The sequence below is a fragment of the Hyaena hyaena genome, unplaced genomic scaffold (genome assembly GCF_003009895.1).
Source record: "Hyaena hyaena isolate Hyena2069 unplaced genomic scaffold, ASM300989v1 scaffold_2, whole genome shotgun sequence".
In the NCBI taxonomy this organism is placed as follows: domain Eukaryota; kingdom Metazoa; phylum Chordata; class Mammalia; order Carnivora; family Hyaenidae; genus Hyaena; species Hyaena hyaena.
In genome coordinates this window covers 1,854,634-1,878,567 of record NW_024080634.1, presented here as the reverse complement: position 1 = coordinate 1,878,567, position 23,934 = coordinate 1,854,634, and the positions used below count along the sequence as shown (strand labels likewise).

The window sequence follows — 23,934 nt, the reverse complement described above, 5'->3', positions numbered from 1 at the left end:
TCAAGTGTCTGATGCTCAACTGACTGAGCCATCCAGGCACCCCAGCACTGTTTTCTCTTATAGGAAATGTGCACCCTTGTTAGCTGTCATTGTGACCAGAGATTGAGTGAAGGGGAGAAGGCAAGAGGAAGAAACATAAGAAGGGAGAGCAAACATTTATTGATCAATGATCTGAGCGTTTTGTGTGATTCTCACAACACTCCATCTCAGCTGCTATGAGCCCCATTTCCCAGGCAGAAGGCCTCCCTGCCCTGCTCAGTACCCCTGGGACTCGCAAACTGGGGTGTACTAGTGCCCTACGGCTGGCATAACCAATTGCCACAGACTCGGTGGCTTCAGACGACACAGATTTATTATCTTATGGTCCTGGGAGTCCAAAAATGAGTCTCAGAGTGCTTAAAATCAAGGTGTTGCCAGGGCTGGTTCCTTCTGGTGACCCTGGATGAGGAGGAGGGGGTGGGATTTGTTTTCTTGCTTTTTCCAGCTTCTGGAAGCTTCCCCTGTGCTTTGGCTTGTGGCCCCTCCTGCATCATATTGTCTTTTACCACTTGATTCTGTTGTCGCATCACCTTCTTCTGTAGTCAAACATCTCTTTTCCTCTTTCTTATGAAGATGTTTAGGACTAAACTGGGCCCACCCAGATAGTGCAGGATCATCTCCCATCTCAAAATCCTTAATTCAGTCACATGTGCAAAATCCCTTTTGCCCTACGAAGTAACATTCACAGGGTTCTGGGGTTAGAATATGGATATTTTGGGGGCTGTTATTCAGCCTCCCACCTGTGAGCAAACAGTGGGGATACCCTTAAAGTAGACACAGCACTTTTCTCTAGGGTGTCCCTGTTCCTCAAAGATTTTTTTTAAATATTTTTTTAACATTTATTTATTTTGAAGGACAGAGCATGAGTGAAGGAGAGACAGAGAGGGAGATGCAGAATCCGAAGCAGGCTCCAGGCTCCATGCCTTCAGCACAGAGCCCGACATGGGGCTCGAACCCACGAACAGCGAGATCATGACCTGAGCCGAAGTCAGACACTTAACCGACTGAGCCACCCAGGTGCCCCTCGAAGATTTTTAAGAGTTACCTGTAAGAATAAGGATTTAACAGAGTGATTTTTTTTTTTATAAATAGTTTATTGTCAAATTAGTTTCCACATAACACTCAGTGCTCATCCCCAAAGTGCCCTCCTCCATGCCCATCCCCCCTCCCCCCCACATCCATCAGTCCTCAGTTTTTGTCAGCATTCAAGAGTCTCTCATGGTTTGCCTCTCTCCCTTTCCCCCACCATTTCTGCCCTTCTTCTCCCCCTTGTTCCTCCATCAAGTTCCTCCTAATCCTCCTATACGTGCAAACATATGATATTTGTCCTTCTCTGCCTGACTTATTTCACTAAGCATAACACCCTCAAGGTCCATCCATGTTGCTACACATGGCCAGATTTCATTGTTTCTCATTGCCATGTAGTATTCCATGGTATAGATAAACCACATCTTCTTGATCCATTCATCTGTTGATGGACACTTAGGCTCTTTCCATGTTTTAGCTATTGTGGAGAGTGCTGCTATGAACATTGGGGTACATGTGCTCCTATGCCTCAGCATTTCTGTATCCCTTGGGTAAATTCCTAGCAGTGCTATTGCTGGGTCATAGGGGAGTTCTATTGTTAGTTTCCTGAGGAACCTCCACACTGTTTTCCAGAGGGGCTGTACCAGTTTACATTCCCACTAACAGTGTAGGAGGGTGCCCGTTTCTCCACATCCTCGCCAGCATAACAGAGTGATTTTTAATAGTTACATTTTAATATGAAGCCAGCATGGGGATATAACAGAGTAAATGCAAACTTTTCATGACTTAAAATTTTTTTTTCTTATCATAGGTAATTTCAAGCATTTCCAAAAACAGGAAAAACAGCATAAAAGAACTCTCATGCAACCATCACTCAACTTCAACAGAGATCAAGTTGTGGCTAGTCAGTTGCATCTGTACCCCGTCCACTCCCCCCACCCCATTCTGGACTACTGTGAAGCAAATTCTAAATATTTCACTTCATCTGTAAATGTTTTGGTATGCAAATATTTTGGAGGATTCTTTTTCTTTTTATTTAAGTTTATTTATTTTGAGAGAGAGAGAGGGCATGTGCGCAAGCCAGGGAGGGGCAAAGGGAGAGAGAGAATCCCAAGCAGGCTTTATGCTATCAGTGCAGAGCCCAACACGGGGCTTGATCCCACCAACCACTAGATCAAGACCTGAGCCGAAATCAAGAGTGGGATGCTTAACCAACTGAGCCACCCAGGCGCCCCTGGAGGATTTTTTTAAAATAAATCTAAAATACTCTTATCCCATCTATAAGTTGATAATAATTATCTAATTACATCAAAAATCCAATCAATGTTCAAAATATCCCCATTTGTCTCATAATTTCTTTTATAGTTAATATGCTCAAATCAGGAACACGTAGATAAGGTGCCTATATTGCTGTGGGTTGCTAGGATTCTGAAGTCTAGTTAAATTTATGGATTTTCTCTTCCTCCTCCTCCTCCTTCTTCTTCTCTCTCTTTCTATCTCTCTCTCTCATTCTTTTGAACTTGCAATTTAGTTTGAGGAAAAGGGTTATTTGTCCTGAAGAGCCTGCCAGCTGGGTGCCATGATAGAGTTAGTCATGTTCCCCATGCCCTGTATTTGATGGAAAGTAAAATTAGATCTAGAGGCTGGATCAGACTTTGCTTTGAGATTTTGGCCAGAGTACCTTACAGGTGGTGTGGTGTCCTTCTCTCCAGAGGCACGTAATGTCTGGTCATCTCTTTTTTGTGTGTGATATTACCAGCTGGTGATTAATCCTTGCTGCAATTCTTTAATGCATTAAGCATTGTAAAAATGGAGATCCCCTTCGACTATCTCCTTCTTCATTCATTAACTCCTATTCTTTAAAAAATAAACAAAAAAGAGAAATCTTCCTTCATGACTATTCTGTTACCTAAGGAGCAGTTCATATCAAGGTGGGGTAGATGTTTGATTTACTTATTTAATTGCCTATTTTCAAAATATTGATTGGGTTTTCAAGCTCCAGCCCAGTGAACAGTGAGAGGAGTTTTTAAAGTCATTATGAACTCATGCACTTAAATCCATTTGATGTGTTCCAATCATTACAGCCATTACTATTACTGATGCACAAATTAGCTATGTGGATAGTGAGAGCCTCTTCATGTTGGTTACATTAGTAGTTGGCTTTGTCTTGGGTTTTATAGCTTCCTTCCTTTCAGAATGACAGGATGATTCAGGCTCATTTTGTCTGTTTCTTACCCCAGACCATGGATTCAGCTATTTCTCCAAGGGCTCTTGGTTTCATTTCTAGAAAATGGTGTTTAGCTATGATAATCTGGGTGCTATAGGTGCTTACTGCTATCGGATTGGTTATGTGTTCAGGTCTATTCAACATAGGGAGCTAGGATATGTTTCTTTTTTAAGATAAAAAAAATCATGAGTTCATACAAATACAATTCAAAATTACAACTGTAGAGTTTTACTTAACCCTATTGCTCTTAGCTGTATCTCTACTCCAAAACTTAAAATCCTATTGCATTGCAAACAATACTAACATAATTATTCAAAATACAGTATACACACAAATAGTCTTGCAATAACAATTTCAATATCAATGATAGGAGCAGTATGATTACTGGAAACAATCTGAGACTTTTTATGAAGGGGACAATTTTTTTGTTGTTATTTAAGTATCTCCTATAAGATATATATTATCCTGTAAGATATGTATATAGTCAAATTTATGTCTGAAAGTCACTTGAAACAGTTCTCCCTTTGAAGTTTGCCACCCACTAAGTAATACTTCAATATTTATTTAGAGATTGCTTTTAAAAAATTAGTTTTACAATTATGTGAAATATTCATGATTCCAAAGTCAAAGACACAAAATAAGGTACATTTGTAGAACTCTAGCTCTGTTCCTACTCTTCCTTCCTGTGACTTTCAACCAGCTAAGTACTTTGTAAAGGTTTTCAGTTTATCCTTCAATGTTTAAAAATATAAGTATTCAGTCTTTCTCTTCTCCCATTTTTTAATGTAAAATATCAAACTTCATTTTTTAAAATGTTGCCTTTTTTACTTACCCAATTATTCTGAAGATCTCTCATGGCACGGAGGAAGATTTTTTCTTTTTCACAGATTCATAAGGCTGCCATTGTAGGGCTACAGTACAACTCATTCATCCATTTCCCAGTTGGTGGATGTTTGGGTTGTTTTCAGTCTTTGCTACTGCAAATAATGCTACAATGCCCGTGGTCATGTTTTTATCATCTTCTCAGAATCGATTCCTGAAAGCAAGAATTCTGTCAAAGGCTACATACTAATGTAATTGTGTTAGGTATCGCCAAATTCCTTTCCATGGATGTTATAATTACTTGTATCTCTATCAGCAATGTATCAAACTACCTGTTTTCTTGGACAATAGGCTGGACAACAAATTATGTTGTCAAACTTTGAGATTTCATCACCCTGATAGGTGAGCTACCAGTTTTCAGCATAGTTTAAAAATAAACGTGGTGGAGAACCCTTTCAGGTATTAAATATTTGCTTTTCCATTAGTGAGACCTCACATCTCACATTTCCTGTTGCAGCACATTTTTGAATGAGAAAAGATACGGTGAGGATATATTTTCTAAGTTTAGTTATGTCTGCAAATGTTAACTGTATCTGGATCATGATTTGAGTGGGTATGTCATATTTATCTGAAATTTATTTGCCCTCTGAGCTTTGACCTTTATAGCTGCTAAAGTGGAGTTGTTGATGAGATTTTTCAGGCCACTCTGATTTTTCTCTTTCTGAAACTTTGGAATCTTCTCTGAAGCACTGGAATTCTGAGTGTTCACAAGGCTAAGTCTTGGTGTGAGATTCATTCATACCCTTGGCCTGGGCAGTTGGTGTATCCTTTCCATCTGAAATGTTCATATATTTTAGCTCTGAGAAATTATACTCTATTATTTATTTATTTGTTCTCCTTTATTTTGTCTTCCCTGTCCACTCGATCTGGTTTTAGTCAGATGTTGGACCTCCTGGACTGATTGCTTATGGGTTTGATCTTTTTTTCCACCTTTTATATTTCTTAGTTATTTTATTCAATTTTTTGTGAATTTCCTTAAACCTGATCTTCCAATTCTTCTACGATGGATGAAACAACATTGCCTCAAATCTCTCTAAAGATACTTAATTTGAGTCTTTGATACTTATGGTCTCTGTGGTATTATTCCAGATCCAGGAGTTCGAATCTTCACTTTTTGATCAGTCTCTGTTGAGTTTGGAGAACTTCTTAGTTAAAAGGGAGATTTAGTGGTGTTTGGTACAGGCATTAAAGACTCGGGGCACCTGGGTGGCTTAGCAGGTTAAGAGCCTGAACTCGGCTCAGTTCATGATCTCACGGTTTGTGAGTTCAAGCCCCACATCGGGCTCTGTGCTGACAGCTCAGAGTCTGGAGCCTGATTCAGATTCTGTGTCTCCCTCTCTCTCTGCCCTTTCCCCGCTTCTGCTCTGTCTCTAAAAAACAAATAAACAAACAAACAAAAAACCCTCATGTTCCCTGAGTCCTTCCTCTGGCTGTGTATTAAAAAAAAATGGAAAGAACCAGGGGAAACAAAGGAAAGAGAGGGGCTGGCTTATGAATTTTATACTGGAAATGCATTCTTCTCTTACATATTGCAATTCTTCAGAATTAGCCCCCTTGAAAGACTATATTTTGAAAACCACAAGGCACTACCAAATATATGGTGTTGTATTTCAACAATTTGGTATAGTGGTGTGACTACTGTACTTGGGGTCCAGAGACTTAGGTTCTAGACTAAAATCTGTGTATTAGTCAAGGCTCTTAATAGTAAGTGACAGAAACCCAATTCTAACTAGCTTAAACACCAGCAGGTCTTAAGGAGAACATGTTGTGAGGGGTGCCCACAAAACTGGAGGGAGATCAGTAGGAACCGGGTTTCTGCTGTTACTCTTGATCTGCACTTCATATCTTGATTCTCTCTGACGGTCACCGTCATGCCAGGACATTCTACATAGCTGGGGACATGGCTGATGAAAGCTCCGGGATCATGATTTAAAGGGAAAGGGTGAGCAGAAGACTCTCCCTCCAAACTTTGGCATCAAAAGTTCTAGGAATGGACTCTGACTGGCTCTAGTTCAGACAGCTGCTCACCTAGAACCAATCTCTGTGGCTGGGAAGGTGGTGGTCTGGGATGGGACGCGCATGGAGTAAGACCCTCAGGATGGGAAGCCCCACCACAGCTGCACTGTAGCGGGGAGGGAGGGGGTGACACAGTTTTCCCAAGAAGAGGGAAGGGTGCTGGACATGTAGCAGCCCAGATGTGGACATGTAACAGTCCAGATGTCCACTTATCTCTGTCACTAATTAGATCCATGACTCCTAAACCACACTGGACCTCAGCCTTTCTATTTGTGGAGTAAGACATGTAGATGTAGACCAAGCATTTCTCTAATTCTCCCCCAACTCAAATACATTATGAATTTACTGAAAATCACATGTTTTTCTCTTATTGTTTTTTAACTTGCATGAGAATTAAATATATCTGTTAAAGACCGGAAAAACGTGATTCCACACATTAAATAGGAGAGGGAAACAGCGCTATTTAAAGAACATCCTGTCTCTGGATTTTGAAGAAGGTGAAGCATATTCCTGTAGTTATTGTTTCGCCCCTGAAGCACAGATAGAAATAGCTAACCAAACTTTTCCCACAGCACATTCTATCCCCCTGAGGAGGGCTCTGATTGTGCCAGAAGGTCCCTGGGGACTGAGTGCCCAGCATGGCATTCTCTTGGTCACCAGCTGGTCAGGGAAGGCAGCTGTGGATGCCATTTGGCTCCCAGTGTCTCTACCAGTAGGAGCTGGACATGGTGGGTGGTCCTCAAATATAAATGCAGTCAGCTCTCTACTTACTAGAGGGACCAGCTGATGGACTCCGGGGACCTGCGATCCCTCCTCATTGTTATTCTTGTGTAAGGGTAAGGAAGTGTAGCAGTTACAATCTAGTTCATGACTGTAATCAGCAGCCATTAATGTCTGATTTCCCTCAATTGCCCGTGCACTTTTAGAAAGGCATACATTCTTCCAGCAAAATTGTCAAGGTCTCATGTGTTTCTTCTCCCTTTTGTTCCTTCTCTCACCTAGTTATATTTTCTTGCTTTGTCTCTCTCTCTTTCTACTCGTGTTTGCCGCAGATATTTATTAGACTAGAAACTGTTAAACACACCATGGTTTTTGAACCAAGCCAGAAATGAGTTGAATCTGGTAGTCTGAGTAACTGGGAAGGCGAGCCAGAAGGATGGAAGGATAGAATCAAAATGAAATCTTGCTCTGAATTTTGCTTCCTACTGTGTTCTTAGAACTTACTTGGTGAGGGGAGCCCTTCCTTTGCCCCTGGATGATGACAAGGGTAGTCTGTGTGTGGGGTTCCCTCCGTTTGCCCCTCCAGATCCACTCGCCAACCAGACTTGTACAGACCACATCGAGAGGCTGTGTGTCCTCTGGATTCTGGTTGAACTTGGGCAATGGAGAACTCCAGCAGGAAAGTGGAGGAAGGGAAGGGAACAAGGTCAGGAATGTAATCTGCCTCTCTTCTCCTGAGGTCAACTCATCTGGCTGCATCCCTTGATGGAAGGCTGCTCCTCCCAATGTGGTCTGCTTTTCACGGCTCTCTTTCCCTTGAGAAAATGGCCTCTCTGCATCCCTGCAGGGCAAGGCTATGAACATGGGTTCCTGGGCCCTTGAGGATCTTCACTACATGCTGTCCATTCCTTTCTCCTTTAACACTTCATAAAGAAACCTTCCCATATTATTGCAATTTGAGTGTACTCTCTTCGGGAGTAAATAATTATGCAGCTACTTCAGTTATACACAGAATCTGTGACAGAATGATAGTCCAAAATATTAATCAACACTGTAGTTTTGCTCAAGGGTAAGAGTTATTATCTTCCTCCCTGAGGTGGGACATGTCGGTGGACACCAGCCTCTAGTATGGCTGGTTCTGCCTTCTTTCTTACCTTACCTGCTCCCTGTTCTTTCCATTCCTAGGCTGAAAAGGGGGACAGAGGGGGCGAAAAAAGTTTTCGTTCCAATCGGTTCCATCATAACTTGGCTTTGCACCCTCTGGCCTGGCATGGTTAGAACCAACGCTCTCCTGGCCCCTCAGAAACCCCCTGCACTCCCACCTGCAGCTGCCCACCCATGACCCAGGAAGGTTTCCTCTCGGGCTCGTCCTCCAGGGGCCCTTTCACACTAGGATGCTCACTGCTGGAGAGTCTTCGTCCCTCCAAGTTATCTTGGGCAGAATTTAAGACTCTAGATGACCTTCCCACCGGCAAAGTTCCTATCTGGTTGACAGCCTCTCTGGCTCATCTTTGTTGTGCCACTGAAACAGCTCAATAGCCTGACTCTCCCACTGGCCGCTGGGTCCCCAAACACCTGTGAGCCCACAGGCCCTGCGAATGGTTTCTCAACATTTCCTCTCTGCCAGATTGAGGCAAGGGGGGCAGATACCCTCACCTCCTCCAGCGGGGAGACGCAGAACTCACAACCCAGCCTGTCTCCAAAGAAATCTTTCTTGTGAAGTCCTCTTGGTCACTATTTTCTCTAGCGCTCAATCTTGACAAAATGTGGGAGGAGGCTTAAGGGCAGGAGGGAATTAATTCTCCAACATCCACTCTGAAGATCCTTCCAGGGGAGAGAGGCAATTGGTCTCACACACATCTTACGATGTCATTTTTGCCTCGTCTTGGAGTCTCAGTCAAAATCTTAATTTCAACATACCGTGTATCTTTTTAATTGCTGGATAAAACAAAAGCAGTTCCAACTGGCTTCTACAATAAAGAGAATTTGTTGGTTCGTATAAGTGAGAGTTCAGAGGTTGGGGCTCAGTTTCTCGTTGGTTCTCTCAGTTCTCCCTTTCTCCATGTTTTCAAGATGACTGCCTGAAGCACTCTGGGTACATGCTTCCTTGTCCATATCCAGGCAACAAGGAGGGCATCCCTTTCCTCAACCACTGAACAAGAGTCTTGAGCTTTACTCTGACTGGTCAAAACTTGACAACTCAGGTTGAGTTGTTAACCTGAGCTAATCCTTATCACCAGGGGAGCCCAATGTGCTTATTGGCTTACGTCTTGGGTGGGGGGCCATAACTGCACAATGACTGTGGAAGAGAGATTGTTTACCTTCATTGGGTTAAACCTCTGGGGATCCATTCCTGAAACTGGGGGTGACAGCAGTGGACATGAAACTTGGACTCGACACCTTACACAAATTTCTTGGACTCAACACCTTACGCAAATCTCCTGGCTGTATAACTAAGAAAAAGGTTTGGAATGAGTGTTCAGGAAGCATCTGCCCCCCTCCCCCCAGTCCAAGGTCGTCTTACTCAAGCGTCTAATTTTGTTCCCACGTAAAATATGGTTTGGTGGGGATCTAAATATTTTATATTTGTAATACAAACATACTTGTGACTGCAGAGGGGTTCGTTCTGCATTGGGACTAGCTTCTCCATTAGGCCTAAGGCCCATGAGATTTTTACCGCCCCATAAAAATGTTTTACTTCTTTTAAAATCAGAAGATAAAAAGGAACTTTTAGGTTAAAGAAAATGTTTTAATATATAATATTTATATATTCATCTTAATAGCAATTCAATTGTAAAATATAATAATTATTATTAATAAATTATTATTATTATTAATAGGGGAATGGGCCTACTAAGGCAAAAGTGCATTGGTGAGAAACTGCTCAGGCAGCCACACTGTGCTTTCCTTACAGGGCTATCCCAAGACAGAATTTATGTTTTGCCCATAGACCCCAAAGCCTGAGACAAGGGGATCATTCCTTTGAATTCCAAGGTTACTACCCATTGGCTTAAGGAACAGATGTGGGTTGTATCACTGTTGTATCAGAGATATTATTGTGCTTGAAAACAGCAGTGCAGGGAGGTCAGGCTTGCTTGCCTCCCAAAAAAAGTAGAAAGAGGGAAGGCAATTTTCCTCCAGCTGGAGGCTAATTAACATGGACATGGTGCACTAGAGTTAAAGCATTTTCAAGCCTATTATATCACTTGATTCTCCTTAACAACACCCATGGGGTACTGACCCTTTGAACCCATGAAGAATCAGACTCAGGGAATGCAAATTGCCTTTCCACAGTTTGCTACATGGTTACTAATTCATGGAGGGTTAGGTCCACCCGCCATTTCTGACCGCTAAGCTTTTGCTGTTTGCTGGTGCCCAGAGGCAACTAAACTGGAAGTAAAAATTTTTGTAAATAGTTTATCAGACCGAGCGAAGTGGGCAGTGTCTTAGGGTATACTGAGAGTCCCAAGAGCAGACCTAGTCACTTCCAGACTTTTCCATGAACACTGCAGCCATTCACACTCGCTTCTCCAGCTTTTTCCTTGCATCGCTAGCTTGAGTGATCCAGAGCCCTTTCCAGGGTCTCATTCCAGCAAAAACAATGCACAAAAGAAACCTGATAAGGTGGCTTCCCAATAACCCCTCTTTCTCCACTTCGAGGAAATGAGGCAGACTAGAGCAGTGGCAATCAGAAGTGGGGTGGCAATATGACGGCACAGTCATCGCCTAGGAGCTCGTTAGAAAGTCAAATTCTTGGGTCCTACGGACCCCCTGAACCAGATCCGTCAAGATAGGGCCTGGAAAGTTGTATTTTAACCAGCTCCCAGGTGACTCTCGGGCACGCTAAAATTTGAAGGGCTGAAGCACGGAGGGTGGGGGAATGAGGCTGTACAAAGCAAGAGTGTGCCCCAACTCCTCTCTCTCTCTTTCTCTCTGGGTGGAGTGTGGGGAGGCGTATTCACTTTAGTGACCACTATGAAAGTCTCAGCGAAGGATTGGTAATTTAGCTTGGGACCTGTAAATTTCTCAAAGACGCCGCCCCTCCTATGCAAGTGGCGCAACACCCTTACCAAAGTAGACCAGCCGCCAGGTCTCTAGCAGCCTCATTTTTCTAAAGCTGGAAAATTAGACTCGGCAGCGAGGAACACGCGGCTTGGCGCGGCCGGACAAGGAGCAGGCGACTAACAGGCTGCCAGCCATTTCTTCTCCCTCAGGCTCCGCCCCTCGGCCACGGCCCCCTTCCGGTCTCCGCCGCCCCGCCCCGCTCCGCCCCGCGCAGGCGCGTGAGCGCTTTTCCCGTGGCGCTCCGCGGCGCGGGCCATTTGGAGGAATGGCGGGCGCTTGGTTGCCCGGTTGTAAATGTTGCTCTTCTAGCTGTACGTGTGGCGGCGACAAGGGCAAGTGGGGCGACTCTTCTCTGTTAGGCCGGCGGCTCTCGGAGGACTCGGACCGTCACCAACTGCTGCAGAAGTGGGCAAGCATGTGGAACTCCTTGAGCGGGGACGCGTCGGTGGCCTGTGCGGAGGGGACGCGGCGCGAGGAGGCTGCGGAGCAGGCCGAGGAGGAGGACAGGCCGCTGGTGTTTCTGTGCTCCGGGTGCCGGCGGCCGCTGGGCGACTCCTTGAGCTGGGTGGCGAGCCAGGAGGACACCAACTGCATCTTGCTTCGCTGTCAGTTGCCGCGCCGGGTGGAAGTGGGGTGGGGTCGGGGAAAGCTGGGGGCCGCCTTTCCAGGCGTGCGGCACCTGGACGGCCCGGGAGGAGGGGAGGGAGGTGTTTGGGGGGGAGGGTGGCTGTCCAGCGTTTTTAAAAGCAGAAAACTCTGGGAAAGTGAGCTGTCCCAGGATCACTCCTGCAGCCTGGGCTCACGACTGACCCGTCCTTTTCTGGCGTCCTCCAGCCCAGAAGAGCAGCGATTGATCCAGCCTCTTGTGAACATTGCTCAGTAAAAAATGACCAACTGAATGAGGATAATACATACATGGGGTAGTTAGGAGGATTAAATGAGTTGATGTGTATCATGAGCTCAAAACGGCTAGGAAGGGCCGCTTGAAGTGATTTCTCTAGCGGAGATAATCTGTCATTGTTGACCGGGGTCTAGATTGTTTCCAGAGTTGCCTCCACTGGAACAGCATGTACTTGGGTTGAGATTTTTGGTACAGTAGGAGAATCTCTTTTCTTTTTTTAGTAGGCAAGAAATAATATGTTTGGTGTTAAATCATTTTGCTTGTAGTTTCTGTTTTTACAGAAGATAAAACTATCTTTTGCCACATGCTTTTTGTTTTGTATAAAACCCCTTCTGTTATTTACTTTTCTATCCCAGCTTTTAAATTTTAAAAACTATCAGCTTTAGACAATTCAGTTTACTCCCTGCCCCCCTTTCACCATTGCTGCCATGAAATATAAAGAAATGAACTCTTGGATTAATTTCCATTTCCTCCTGCCTCAATTTGAGTTAGTTTAATTATTTTTTTCCATTGTCAAGGTTTATAACATTTATATTCTGTTCTGTAGCCATAGCATGGTCATTGAGGCTTAATATAATGTTTGTATGGATTTGTTTCTCAATTCCAGGACACTTATTAATACAAGAAAGCTTCTTAATAGCTTTCTCATTTCTGAGTTGTTTATTTCATTAATCATCATCAGTAGTCCCTCCCCACCCCTACCCCAGTCCCCAAGAAAACTTCAAGTTTGAGTGGTTGAAAATGCCTTTCTGTTCTCTTTTACGTGAATGTCCTCTTGACTGCATGTACAATTCTGGGATCATGCTCTTTGCTTTTTCTAGGCAGGGACCAGCCAGTTCAAAGGCCCTGAGGCTAGTGTGACTGAAGAGCAGAATGAGGAAGAAAGCAATAAAATAAGGGAAGGAAGGGGTCAGAAAATTCAGGGCCTTGGAGGCTGCTCTTCAGAATTGGAATCTATTCTAGTGAGTGAATAGGATAGAATTCTATTCTAGTGAATATTAGAATATTCTAATCTATTTAGCAAAGGAGTGATACGACCCAGATTTTTTTTTGGAGGAAGCACTTAAGGGAAGAGTAAATGTGGAAGTGAGAGGTCAGTAGGAGCTAGTGCAACAATCTAGGCAAGAAGACTCAGTGATGGTTTGGGAGCAGGAGTGCGGTTTGTGAGGTGGAATTGATGGGACTTGTCAGGAGTGGATACAGGGGATGGGGGGCTGAGGAGATGAATCAAGGATGACACCTTATGTTCTGATTTGAGCAGCTTGGTGGATGGAGGTGGGATTTACCCAGTTCGGGTAGACTGTAGGAGGTGAAACCAATTGGTTTGGACATTTAGGTGTGATGTCTCTTCTTCATTTCCCTCCATCCCCCATCCCTTCCTTTAATGTATCCTGGACCTGGATCCTCTGGGAATGTTTCCCGCTTCCGGGGTCAGCGGTGACACCATCCAGGTCATGGTCTAAATAAGAGGTTTTTGTCCAAGTCCCTGAGAGCTCTGCATTTCACCCCTGGGGATGTATGCTTTGGCTTTTAACATCTTTCTTGCTTTTATTTTATTCATTTTTAGACTAAATCTTAAAAATGTTTATTTTGAGAGAGAGTGCATGCGCACGTGCTATTGGGGGAGGGGCAAAGGAGGGAGAGAGTCAGCACTGACAGTGCAGAGCTGATGCAGGATGTGGGGGCCGGGGACTTGATCCCACAAACCTTGAAATCATGACCTGCGGTGAAATCAAGAGTTGGACGCTTAACCGACTGAGCCACCCAGGCCCCCCATTTTTCTTGGTTTTGATCCCAGTTTTACTATACCTTGCAGGTATTCTTGGTAACCTGTGATTGAAGTCCTAGTTGTTCCTGGTTTTACTGGCAATTGAATTTTCCCCTCCAGTTTTACTTGTTAATGTCAGTGGTTTTCACGGAAGAGAAAGAAATAACTCTCATTCTGCCATCTTTTTTTCCAGATGTACAGAGGTACATTTTGTTTTGAACCACCCTTGTGTGTCTGTGTGACTGTGGGCTCTTAATTTTTCTAGTTCTCTGAGTTCTAAAATAAAAATTGAATTAGAAGTTTTCTAAATATTCGTGTGTGTATTATAACAAACCACACTAAGCAAGTATTGCTACTTTGTTCTAGGTGTTTCCTGTAATGTTTCTGTGGATAAGGAACAGATACTGTCCAAACGCAAAAATGAAAATGGCTGGTGAGTAAGGGTATTATCTACTGGAATATGTGTATTCGAGAAAATGTTTTTTTCCAGTTAAAAATCTTTAAAAAGATCATTACCAGTAAGATTAGTTGGGATAAGGGTTTCTTTGTGGTGGTCACTGTAGAATCAGTGATTTTAATACATTAGTTTTTTTTTTAATTTTTAATGTTTATTTATTATTGAGAGACAGAAAGAGACAGAGCATGAGCAGGGGAGGGGCAGAGAGAGGAGGAGACACAGAATCTGAAGCAGGCTCCAGGCTCTGAGCTGTCAGCAGAGAGCCTGATGTGGGGCTTGAACTCATAAACTGTGAGATGATGACCTGAGCTGAAGTCAGACACTTAGCCAAATGAGCCACCCTGGTGCCCCTTTAATATATTAATTCTTGATCAGTGGTGGTCTTTTTAGATATTGTAATGGAAGAGTTTCTAAATTTCTAAAGTCATATTCTGACAGTCTCTTTTGAGTCTTTGGGCTTAGTGCTAAAACAATTTGAAAATAAAATTTAAAAAAATATCTGTATCATAAAATCTTAGCCAAAGGATGCCTTAGACCAATGCTACCTATTTTTTTTTAATGTCATGCCACCCATAGAAAATGCTAGCATCACACTTATACACATGTACTGTGGCCTGTTGAGGTAAACAAATGAGCTGCGTGAGGCCGCAGGTAGCCAGCAAGGGGGCTCCGGCCAGCCCGGGCCCTGTGCTCCTGCTCTGAGGGCTCAAGGAGTCACTCCTTGGCATCCCCGCCACCCACTACTACAAGCGGCCTCTTCAGTGAACTGAATGGGAGGCCCTGCCTATGTCATTGTTGCCCAGAGTGTGCCTTACCGATGTATATGAACGGTAGCGGTACACACACCACCCAACAGAAATTAATAATCATGTATGTTTTTTAATATGTACTTAAAAATACTGGTTTTTCCTTTTAAAGTAATGCTAGAGTGTCCTATTCAAAGTGTATTTCAATGAAAAGATTACTCTTTTTAAGGAGAAATACATTCATAGCTGCACAGGTAATATGTGCAGGTGGCAGAAATGGTGCTGCTGACATGCATGTGACCTCAGTTTGGAAAAGCCAGACTTAGATCGTTTTTCAGTTTGTAGATGAAGAAAGTAAGGTCCAGGGAGATAGGCCACAGGCCTGTGCAGTGCTCAGAGCCAGCATGGTGCTGGTGTCTCCCCTTCCTTCTTGCAAAGTGTTCTTTCTTCTCTCCTTCCTGGTTTTACTATTTTTTTAAAAAAAGTTTATTCATTTATTTTGAGAGAGAGAGGGATGCCTGGGTGGCTCAGTCGGTTAAGCATCTGACTGGCTCAGGTCATCTCATAGTCCGTGAGTTCAAGCCCCACGTTAGGTTCTGTGCTGACAGCTCAGAGCCTGGAGCCTGCTTCAGATTCTGGGTCTCCCTCTCTTTCCAACTCTCCCCCACTCACACTCTATTAAAAAAATAAACATAAAAAAAAATACAGCTTTGATAGAGTGTGTGTGTGCATATACATGTTGGGGAAGGGCAGGGAGAGGGAGAGAATCCCAAGCAGTCTCCTTATGCAGTGCAGAGTCCAACATAGGACTTGAACCCATAAGCCATGAGATCATGACCTGAGCTGAGATCAATAGTCCGAGGCCTAACTGACTGAGCCACCCAGGTGACCCCAATTTTACTTACTTTGATGCCACTTTCACCATTTTTGCCCTGTCTCTATACCAGCTATCATGTACTTACTATCTTTAATTACATTGACTCAGAATTTTTATTTAGACTTATTTAAAAAGGAATCTAACATATTATTGCCATATATGTATCATTTGCCATTAATTAGACGTTTACTACAATGCGAATGAATGTTACTAAACTCTAGCAGGGATGCTGTCGTCTTACTGGTTCTGAACCCAAAGTCTCTATTCTCTCACTCTAGAAAGATTTGCTCCTATGAGATTCGTGTTCAAGACTTCTAGCCCCACACTGAGACTTTCTTCTTCTTATAATCGGGATGGATAGAGAACTAAAGGGGAATTGACTCTTACTCTGTGAGCCTTGTGTCATCTGGACCAGTCATTCATGCCGCATTACACTGTCTTGAATTTCACCAGGGTCCCATATTCCACACTTGGGGAAATACCGTATTGGTTTAGAGTGTTCGTATGGTTTTGATAGGCCTGTCCTACTGAAGAGCTGCTCGAGTCGTTCCGCAGCTGGTCATCGAGAGCGCTTGTGGGTTTTAGAAACACGTCGTTAACATAGGAGTGCTGTTTCCTATGTCCGCGCTGTCACTTGCTAAGGCTCTTACATGCTAACTCCTTCCTTGTCGAAAATCACCCTGTGATTTCTGGTAGTGGTTTCTCAATGTTGTTATTCAAAGTTAAGGGTAAGCTCTGGCCAAGTCCTTGCCGGCTGTGAGAGCAGAAGGACGTTGTAGTGATTGTAGCTACTGTCTCTTCATTGCTTCTCAGGATCACTCGGGAAGGGAGTGTCAGGATCACCTGGGAAGGGAGTGGGTTTGCGTGTGTTCTTCAGTGGTGATTACTTTGATTTTGATAATTTGGGATAAAACACTGTAATCCATTGATCAGTGTGTTTTGTATTTTAAGTTTATTTAAGTATCCTTTCCTGGCTGATTACACCTGCATCATATGGTAATTCACAGTCTTGGTAATTGTGTGTGGCAGCTTCATAAAGATGATGAGGTTTGGTATGTAGTACGGACATTTTCCTGTTCCCTGTTGGTAGCATAGATAGGGTCCTTCCTGGGCTTTATGGAGAAATATCAGATATAAAATGAATAGAAATATAAAATATTAAAATATCAAAAATATATAAAATATATTAAAATATAAAGTAAAAAAATATAAATATATAGAAGCTTTATATATGATCAATGGCATATCACCTAGCTAATTATAATACCAGTGAGAACTTATAATTTATTGGGCAGTGATCCATTTTGTTCTTTCTTCCATATGGAGCTCCAGTAGTTAAAAAAGTCTCTCAGTGTCTATAGGTAAACAATAATGCAGTCTAATAGATTGTTTGAGTCTTGTTGGCTCCATTTTTTTGATGACAGGAATAGCTAGTTATTATGAGAGGCTTAATACCAATAGGAATGACATAATTCTTTTGAAATAATAGCTGTCTTTTGTGATGTATATTATATAATGATCATCACTAGATTTAAGTCTTCAGTTATCAATTTGCTATGCGTTGGGGCTGTAATTTTAGTATAGATACCTATAGCATGGCAAATTTGGGTAGGTCAGTTTGACAAGGCATTTGGGTGACTGGATTCTAAGTTTTTAAAAATGTATTTATTAATTTTGAGGGAGAGCGAGCAAGCAGGGGCAGGGTAGAGAGAAGGAGAATCTCAAACAAGCCCTGCATTGTCAGCATGGAGCCTGACATGGGGCTTGAATCCATGAACCATGCCATGACCTGAGCCGAAATCAAGAGCCAGATGCTTAATCGACTAAGCCACCCAAGCACCCCTAGATTCTAAGACAAAAAAAACATGAATTACGTTGGTGGGGGAAATTATATTCAAATATGTAGAGCCAGAGTTGAGAAATAACTAGAATGAAGGAAAAATTATGTGGAGAACTTGGATCATTAAGTAAAATATTTGTGGAACTTATCTGTAGTGGGTAGAAGAGAACTAGTTAGGTCAAAGTCTGATTAATAAAGAGAAAGCGACTCTGACAGATACGTGATGAGCACGTGTCTAAGATTTATTTCACTCATTACTGAGGGAATCGGAACATGGCAATGCTGGTTTAGAGAACTCTCTGTAGAACAAATCTAGCTCATGTCCTCCAGGACAATAAGGTCTCAGCTTTTGAGGTTATCTTTTCTACTAGCAGAGGACATTTGCGTCTCTACCGGACTGAAATCATTTGTGATGTTACAAATCGTTAATCTTATTAATCTTCTTTCTCTAAGTCATCATCTAACTGTAGAGAGTCTGGGCCCTAATGAGTAGTAAGCAACCAGTGTTACCTTTCAAGTAGAGCAAAGTGTGGCCCGGGGGTCAAGCAGGCTCTTATCTTTGTAAATATATTCTTATTGGACTGTAGACAGTGCCTCTCTAGTTATGTATTGTCTCTGGCTGCTTCTGTGCTGCCACAGTGGGGACAAGTCACTGCAGCAGACACCATATGGCCTCCAAACCTGAAATATTTGTTCCCTGCATCATTACAGAAAAATATGTCTGCCCCCGCCCCAGAGCGTAAATGATACTCGGTGGGCTTGGTGGGCAATATGACATTGAAAGGGCCTGTGGAATCCTTGCCTTATTTTCAAGTTTTAGATAGTTTTTCTTAATACCAGATTGAGGCATTTCCGTTCTAGAAAAACACCACATCATACCCTGTCGTCACTTTTCTCTGTGCCCCATGTCACTAGGTGCTTAAGTCACTGCAGCCTGGAGGCGACTGTCCACATTTCTAACATATTTTACTATCATTTCCTTCCTTCTTTATACATATGACTTATAGGGTTGGAATAACATATTTTAGCCACGTAGATGGGAAGTGTTTCTGGATTTTAACGGTGGGGTCTCTGTTACCACGGGTTGTGCTGTTGCTGAAGGCCCGGCCTTTCGCTGTTGCAGCGTTCTGGAGGCCCTGCGCTGCTCCGGGTGCTCGCTCAGCCTCGGCCACGTCTACAGGTGCACGCCCAGGAGCCTCGACTACAAGAGAGACTTGTTTTGCCTCAGGGTTGAAGCCATTGAAAGGTAAGCTTGATAAATAAATGGTTGTCTCATAAATGATTCCTCAGGGTTTTCTCTAGAAAAATTGGTCTTGGTATAAAAACATCAGAACGAAATCAACACTGTTTGGTTAAAATATATTTTCAAGTAATAATTTCTGACAAAAAGCCAATGATGTTTTTGTTTTGTCCTGATATATTTTGTATGAGAAAATCAGACATTCTCAATTATAATGAGAAAGCACTGCAGGAACATTTTTCAGAGTAAAAGTTTGTCCAGTTTTTCCTTAAAAAGTTTTTAAGCGATATGTGTTTTCCATTTTATTTTTCCTGTTTTTTTAGAGTATCATGAAGAATTCCTAGATATTCCTAGAATATCATGAAGAATTAGGAATTTCAAAACTGGTTAGGAAAGAAGTCCCTTTGGTGTTCTGGAAAAACAGAAATACAAAGTTCAACTATTCTCTTTATTTTTCTTCTTTTTTTAAAAAAATAATTGTTTTAATATCTTTATTTTAAGAGAGAGAGAGACAGCAGCAAGCGAGGGAGGGGCAGAGAGAGAGGGAGACACAGAATCCAAAGCAGGCTCCAGGCTCTGAGCTGTCAGCACAGAGCCCGATGAAGGGCTTAAACCCATGGACTGAGATCATGACCTGAGCCAAAGTCAAATGCTTAACTGACTGAGCCCCCGAGGCACCCCAGTGCCACTCTTTTCTTGAGTCTAGTGCAGAATTGCCTGCTTTTTCTGAGGGATGCAAGGAAGTGCCTTCTTTCTTCAAAATTTCTAAAAAGTAAACATTTGGAAACAAGGCAAATTGGAGGCTGATGACAGGTGTCAGTTAAAGAATTACAGAGATCTTAATGGCCTTCTAATTAGCCTTTTTAAAATGTTTGTTTATTTTTGATAGAGTGTGAGCAGGGGAGGGGCGAGAGAGAGGGAGACACAGAATCTGAAGCAGGCTCCAGGCTCTGAGCTGTCAGCACAGAGCCTGACACGGGGCTTGAACTCACGAACCACAAGATCATGACCTGAGCTGAAGTCAGACACTTAACCAACTGAGCTACCAGGTGTCCCATAGTTGGCCTTTTTAAATAGAGAACACAAAATTAAATAACTCTAACTCCAGGGTATTTTCACTTATCCTGGAAAAGATGTAATCCTCAAGACTTTAAAGATGCCTAAATATCTTATATATCAGGAGAGAAGAAATATGTCAGAAGGAATGAAAGTGCTTATGCTTTCACTACTTGAGGTATTTTGTCACTTTTGTTGAATTCCTCAGCTTTTCTCTTCAAAAGATTTGTAACAGTATTGTTTTTATTATAATTGTGATTTCTCATCAAATAATTCTTTGATAACTACAGTCTGCCACCTTGCTTGAAACTTGACACATTTAGATCAAAATTTTGAACTCCGCAGACTCCTTACAGCCCTTACGCAAAGAATGATGAACAAGTGCTGTTCACTGTTGTAAGCAGGGAGGCCTGTCTGGAGAGGTAGCAGACCTGTTTTGGTTTTAAGATATGAATAGAAGACTCAGGCCAAACAGATGCTCCTTTAATCTCCATGAGCATTTTACTAAGATGTGTGAAAATTAAGTGAGGGAGAGGACAAGTGAGAAAGGACACGAAACCTCAGCTTGGCCGGCTTGGTACAAAACTTTCAAAAGTGGCACGTATCTGTGTAAAAGGAGATGTGGAAGACTCTGCCACAGGGGATTAGAGTATTAGAGTTGCATTTTCCGGAACAGTTGAATTTAGGGTAACAGTTACCTCTTGGGGTGGAATTTTAATGCCAAGGAAACTGCTTGGTTTTAGAAGTGGTTATTTACAGTTTTGGTTTTTTAAGATTTTATTTTTAACTAATCTATATACCCAACGCGGGACTTGAACTCATGATCCTGAGATCAAGAGTCACACGCTCCACCCACTGAGGCTGCCAGGCGCCCCTGTTTACAGTTTTGGAAATTACTTAATGCCACTTCATTTCCCACTTCATCTCATTTTTCTTTCCTAAACGGGATGTCAATTGTCTACTACAATTTTGTCTCCCATGCCTTTTTCAGAAATATAACCAATAAGGTTTCCATGAGAAGGTCATTCTTTTTTTTTTTTTTTTTTACAAATAGTTTATTGTCAAATTAGTTTCCACATAACACTCAGTGCTCATCCCCACAAGTGCCCTCCTCCATGCCCATCCCCCCTCCCCCCTACATCCATCAGTCCTCAGTTTTTGTCAGCATTCAAGAGTCTCTCATGGTTTGCCTCTCTCCCTTTCCCCCACCATTTCCGCCCTTCTTCTCCCCCTTGTTCCTCCGTCAAGTTCCTCCTAATCCTCCTATACGTGCAAACATATGATATTTGTCGAGAAGGTCATTCTTATTTGACAAAAGAAGTGACACACCAGAGTTTCTACATGTGATAAAAGACTTCGAAAGAAATGCAGCTTTATCACATTTTCTTGGGAGAAATCCTAGCACCTTCTTGTTTGCTGTTTAGATCTCTTGGGCTACCAGCCCTGGGCCTGTTTTCCTCCTTCCCAGGCCAGTTTTTCTACCACATATTTTCTCCACCGCAGCATCTCCCAGCCCCGAGAGAGCTGGGTGCAACAGAAGTCAGACAATTACTGCTGAAGTCACCACATTGGGGTGACCAGAATTGACTCCATAGGTTATTTACTATAAGTCCAGTTTGAAAGTATACATGTTCCCCAAAAGTTATAGAAAGCAAAAAAACTGGCTTCCTCAGGATCTTTTCACATGTTTTAATCATAGAATTTTGAACTGTGATTGTTAATGTTTTGGCACCCAGCTAACAAAAGAGCAAGCTTGTTCCAGTAATGAAGTACTTAGACTATTGGAAAATATGTAGGAATACCTAGACAAAGCTGTTACGGAGAAAAATAGGATTTTCTGTAGTACAACTTCCTACAAATACACAGTGTAATATACTTAGAGTTTTAATATTATTAAGTAATATGAATTTAATATTTGCCTCCTTTTCACATTTTAACCTTGTACTTGCACTGTACTTCAGTTATATTTTAGGGTCCTCGGAAAAGCAAATTGTGTCAGAAGATAAAGAACTTTTTAATCTTGAAAGCAGAGTTGAAATAGAAAAGTCTCTAAAGCAGGTAATTTTGTTCTGTACTCTGTATATCTTTATATGAATAGCTTCCCATGTTCATACAAACAAGGGCTCCTTAGTGAACAAGGGCTCCTCCACAAATACTCCTCACAATGGCATCTGTTTTGATCCTAATACTTTCACGGTAAGAGAGTGATTATTTTATTTTGGTTATTAGTAAAATTGAGTTTTTGGGGGTAGCCAAACTACAATTTAAGCTAAAGCTTTATCCAAAAAAAATAGTAAGTCATTTCATGCCTCAGTCAAACCAGTGTATAATCTAAAACTAGTAAACTGTATTTCATTTGATTCAATTCTCATCGTGTAAACAACCTGGTTTTTAAAAGCTATTTATTTATTATTTGAGAGAGAGAGAAAAAGTGCGAGAGTGAGCATGAGTGGGAAGGGAGGCAGAGAGAGAGAGAATCCCAATAGGGCTTGATCCCACGAACTGTGAGATCATGACTTGAGCTGAAAATCAAGAGTCAGACCTCAACCAACTGAGCCACGCAGGCACCCTAACAACCCAATTTTTGAACGTTAATATCTCCTGGCCAGATAGGCAAGATTCTGATGTGTGAATAAAAGAACTCCAGGTCAGAGACTGAGAATTGCTGTTAATATAATGATGCCTTATTTATATAAAATTTAGTTTATGGCTCTAAATAGCTTCATTAAATCCTGAATATATGTGATGCAAAACATACTCATACATTTTATTAATGATTCAAATTTTAATAATTTAATCGTGTGATTTTTTAACCATGATCGTATGTGTATTTTAAAATATTTATTCAATTCAATAGATGGAAGATGTTTTGAAAGCATTACAAGCAAAGCTGTGGGAGGTTGAATCAAAGTTGTCCTTCACCAGCTGCAAAAGCTGACCCGCCCTCCACGTGCCCGTTCCGCACTCCCTGCGGGTGGACGCTTCCGTATGTAGCCATGCTAGTCATCTGGTTTTGCTCAGAATGGAAAGATTTCGCAGTGGCCATGTCCTCTTGTATCGATCAGATGAGAAGGATTGTAGCATCACTTTTAGGATATATTCAGTGGTAAACAAATGGTTGTTTCCCAAAGTCGAGATTTAAAGCCGTTTTATGATACTTGTTGAAATTAGGATTTTGGAGTTTTTATTTTGATAAGAAACTGCTATGCTTTCTCTGAACTGTTTTCTCCTTTGTATCAGTTTCATTTTTCATCTCCTTTTTAAATGAATAAAAAAAATTATTCACCTTGGATACTTTGAGAGAGGTTTAATATTGAATGGCAAGAAAATCTTAGAGGTTTTTCCCACCCGCTGTGTGAGTGAGTCTTTGAAAATGAATGCATAAAGCTCTCTGAAGAAACTGGTCAGGTGAATTATTTCTCAGAACTGTTGGAACACTTGCAGGCGAGCAGAAGAGCGTATGTTTGAGGGGTAGTAGATTCCACTTGATCCGTCTGTTTACTGCCGTCCACCAGAACAGGTCTGGAATAATGGCCACCAAAGGGACCAGTAGTCATCTCTGAGGGTGGGATTCTGGGGGGTCCTCTGTTTCCTATAATTTGGGGCTTATATGTGCTATTTTTAAAATCAGAGAATAAAGATTAAAACAAAGGATTTTACGATTGATTTTTACAAAACTGAATAGTGGTATTTAACTGAACTCAGAAATCCTGACGCGGTGACTTATACACGTTTACCGGTTGTAGCCCTGTGTAAGGCTGCTCGGGACTGTGAGGGTGACCCCAGATTTCTCCAGGCCCCTTTCTGTTTTTGGGTGCAGACGAGCCACATTACATTGGTACTCAGAATGCAGGAGTGACTCTGCTCGGTTTCTGCTCCAAAGTTCCCTAATCCTTTCAGAGAATACTCAAAGGTGTCCTAACAAAAGGTCCTAAGTCAGATCACCGGAATCATTTCAAGTTACTGAGTGATTTTGGATAGCTTGGCCATAGCCTCAAATGACCAGACATCAGTGAGGCCCCGAGGGTGGAATGTGGTGGAGAGAAAGCACCCCGTGCACCCGCCGGGCCAAGC

General features: G+C 42.2%; 1 protein-coding gene and 1 long non-coding RNA gene across 2 annotated transcripts; one reads left to right on the top strand and one right to left on the bottom strand.

Annotated features, from left to right (window-relative positions):
• Positions 1-476: 476 nt before the first annotated feature.
• LOC120230115 lies at positions 477-11,103 on the bottom strand. The gene is made up of 4 exons (XR_005527929.1): positions 10,981-11,103; positions 4,125-4,328; positions 2,747-2,922; positions 477-707 (listed from the first exon to the last, which is right to left on the bottom strand). It is a non-coding gene; the product is annotated as an uncharacterized LOC120230115 (long non-coding RNA).
• Positions 11,104-11,231: 128 nt separating this feature from the next.
• MIS18A (MIS18 kinetochore protein A) lies at positions 11,232-23,505 on the top strand. Its single transcript, XM_039228094.1, has 5 exons — positions 11,232-11,580; positions 14,011-14,077; positions 18,688-18,810; positions 21,822-21,918; positions 22,718-23,505. Exons 1-5 carry the CDS (start codon positions 11,241-11,243, stop codon positions 22,796-22,798), a joined length of 708 nt encoding a protein of 235 aa, XP_039084025.1. The 5' UTR covers positions 11,232-11,240; the 3' UTR covers positions 22,799-23,505.
• Positions 23,506-23,934: the final 429 nt, after the last annotated feature.

Bases quoted from the DNA above. Each gene is read 5' to 3' on its own strand.
- MIS18A (XM_039228094.1), top strand. From the start codon at position 11,241: ATGGCGGGCGCTTGGTTGCCCGGTTGTAAATGTTGCTCTTCTAGCTGT. The intron at 18,811-21,821 runs GTAAGCTTGATA...ACTGTACTTCAG, and splicing joins AGGGTTGAAGCCATTGAAAG to TTATATTTTAGGGTCCTCGG. The intron at 21,919-22,717 runs GTAATTTTGTTC...TCAATTCAATAG, and splicing joins TAGAAAAGTCTCTAAAGCAG to ATGGAAGATGTTTTGAAAGC.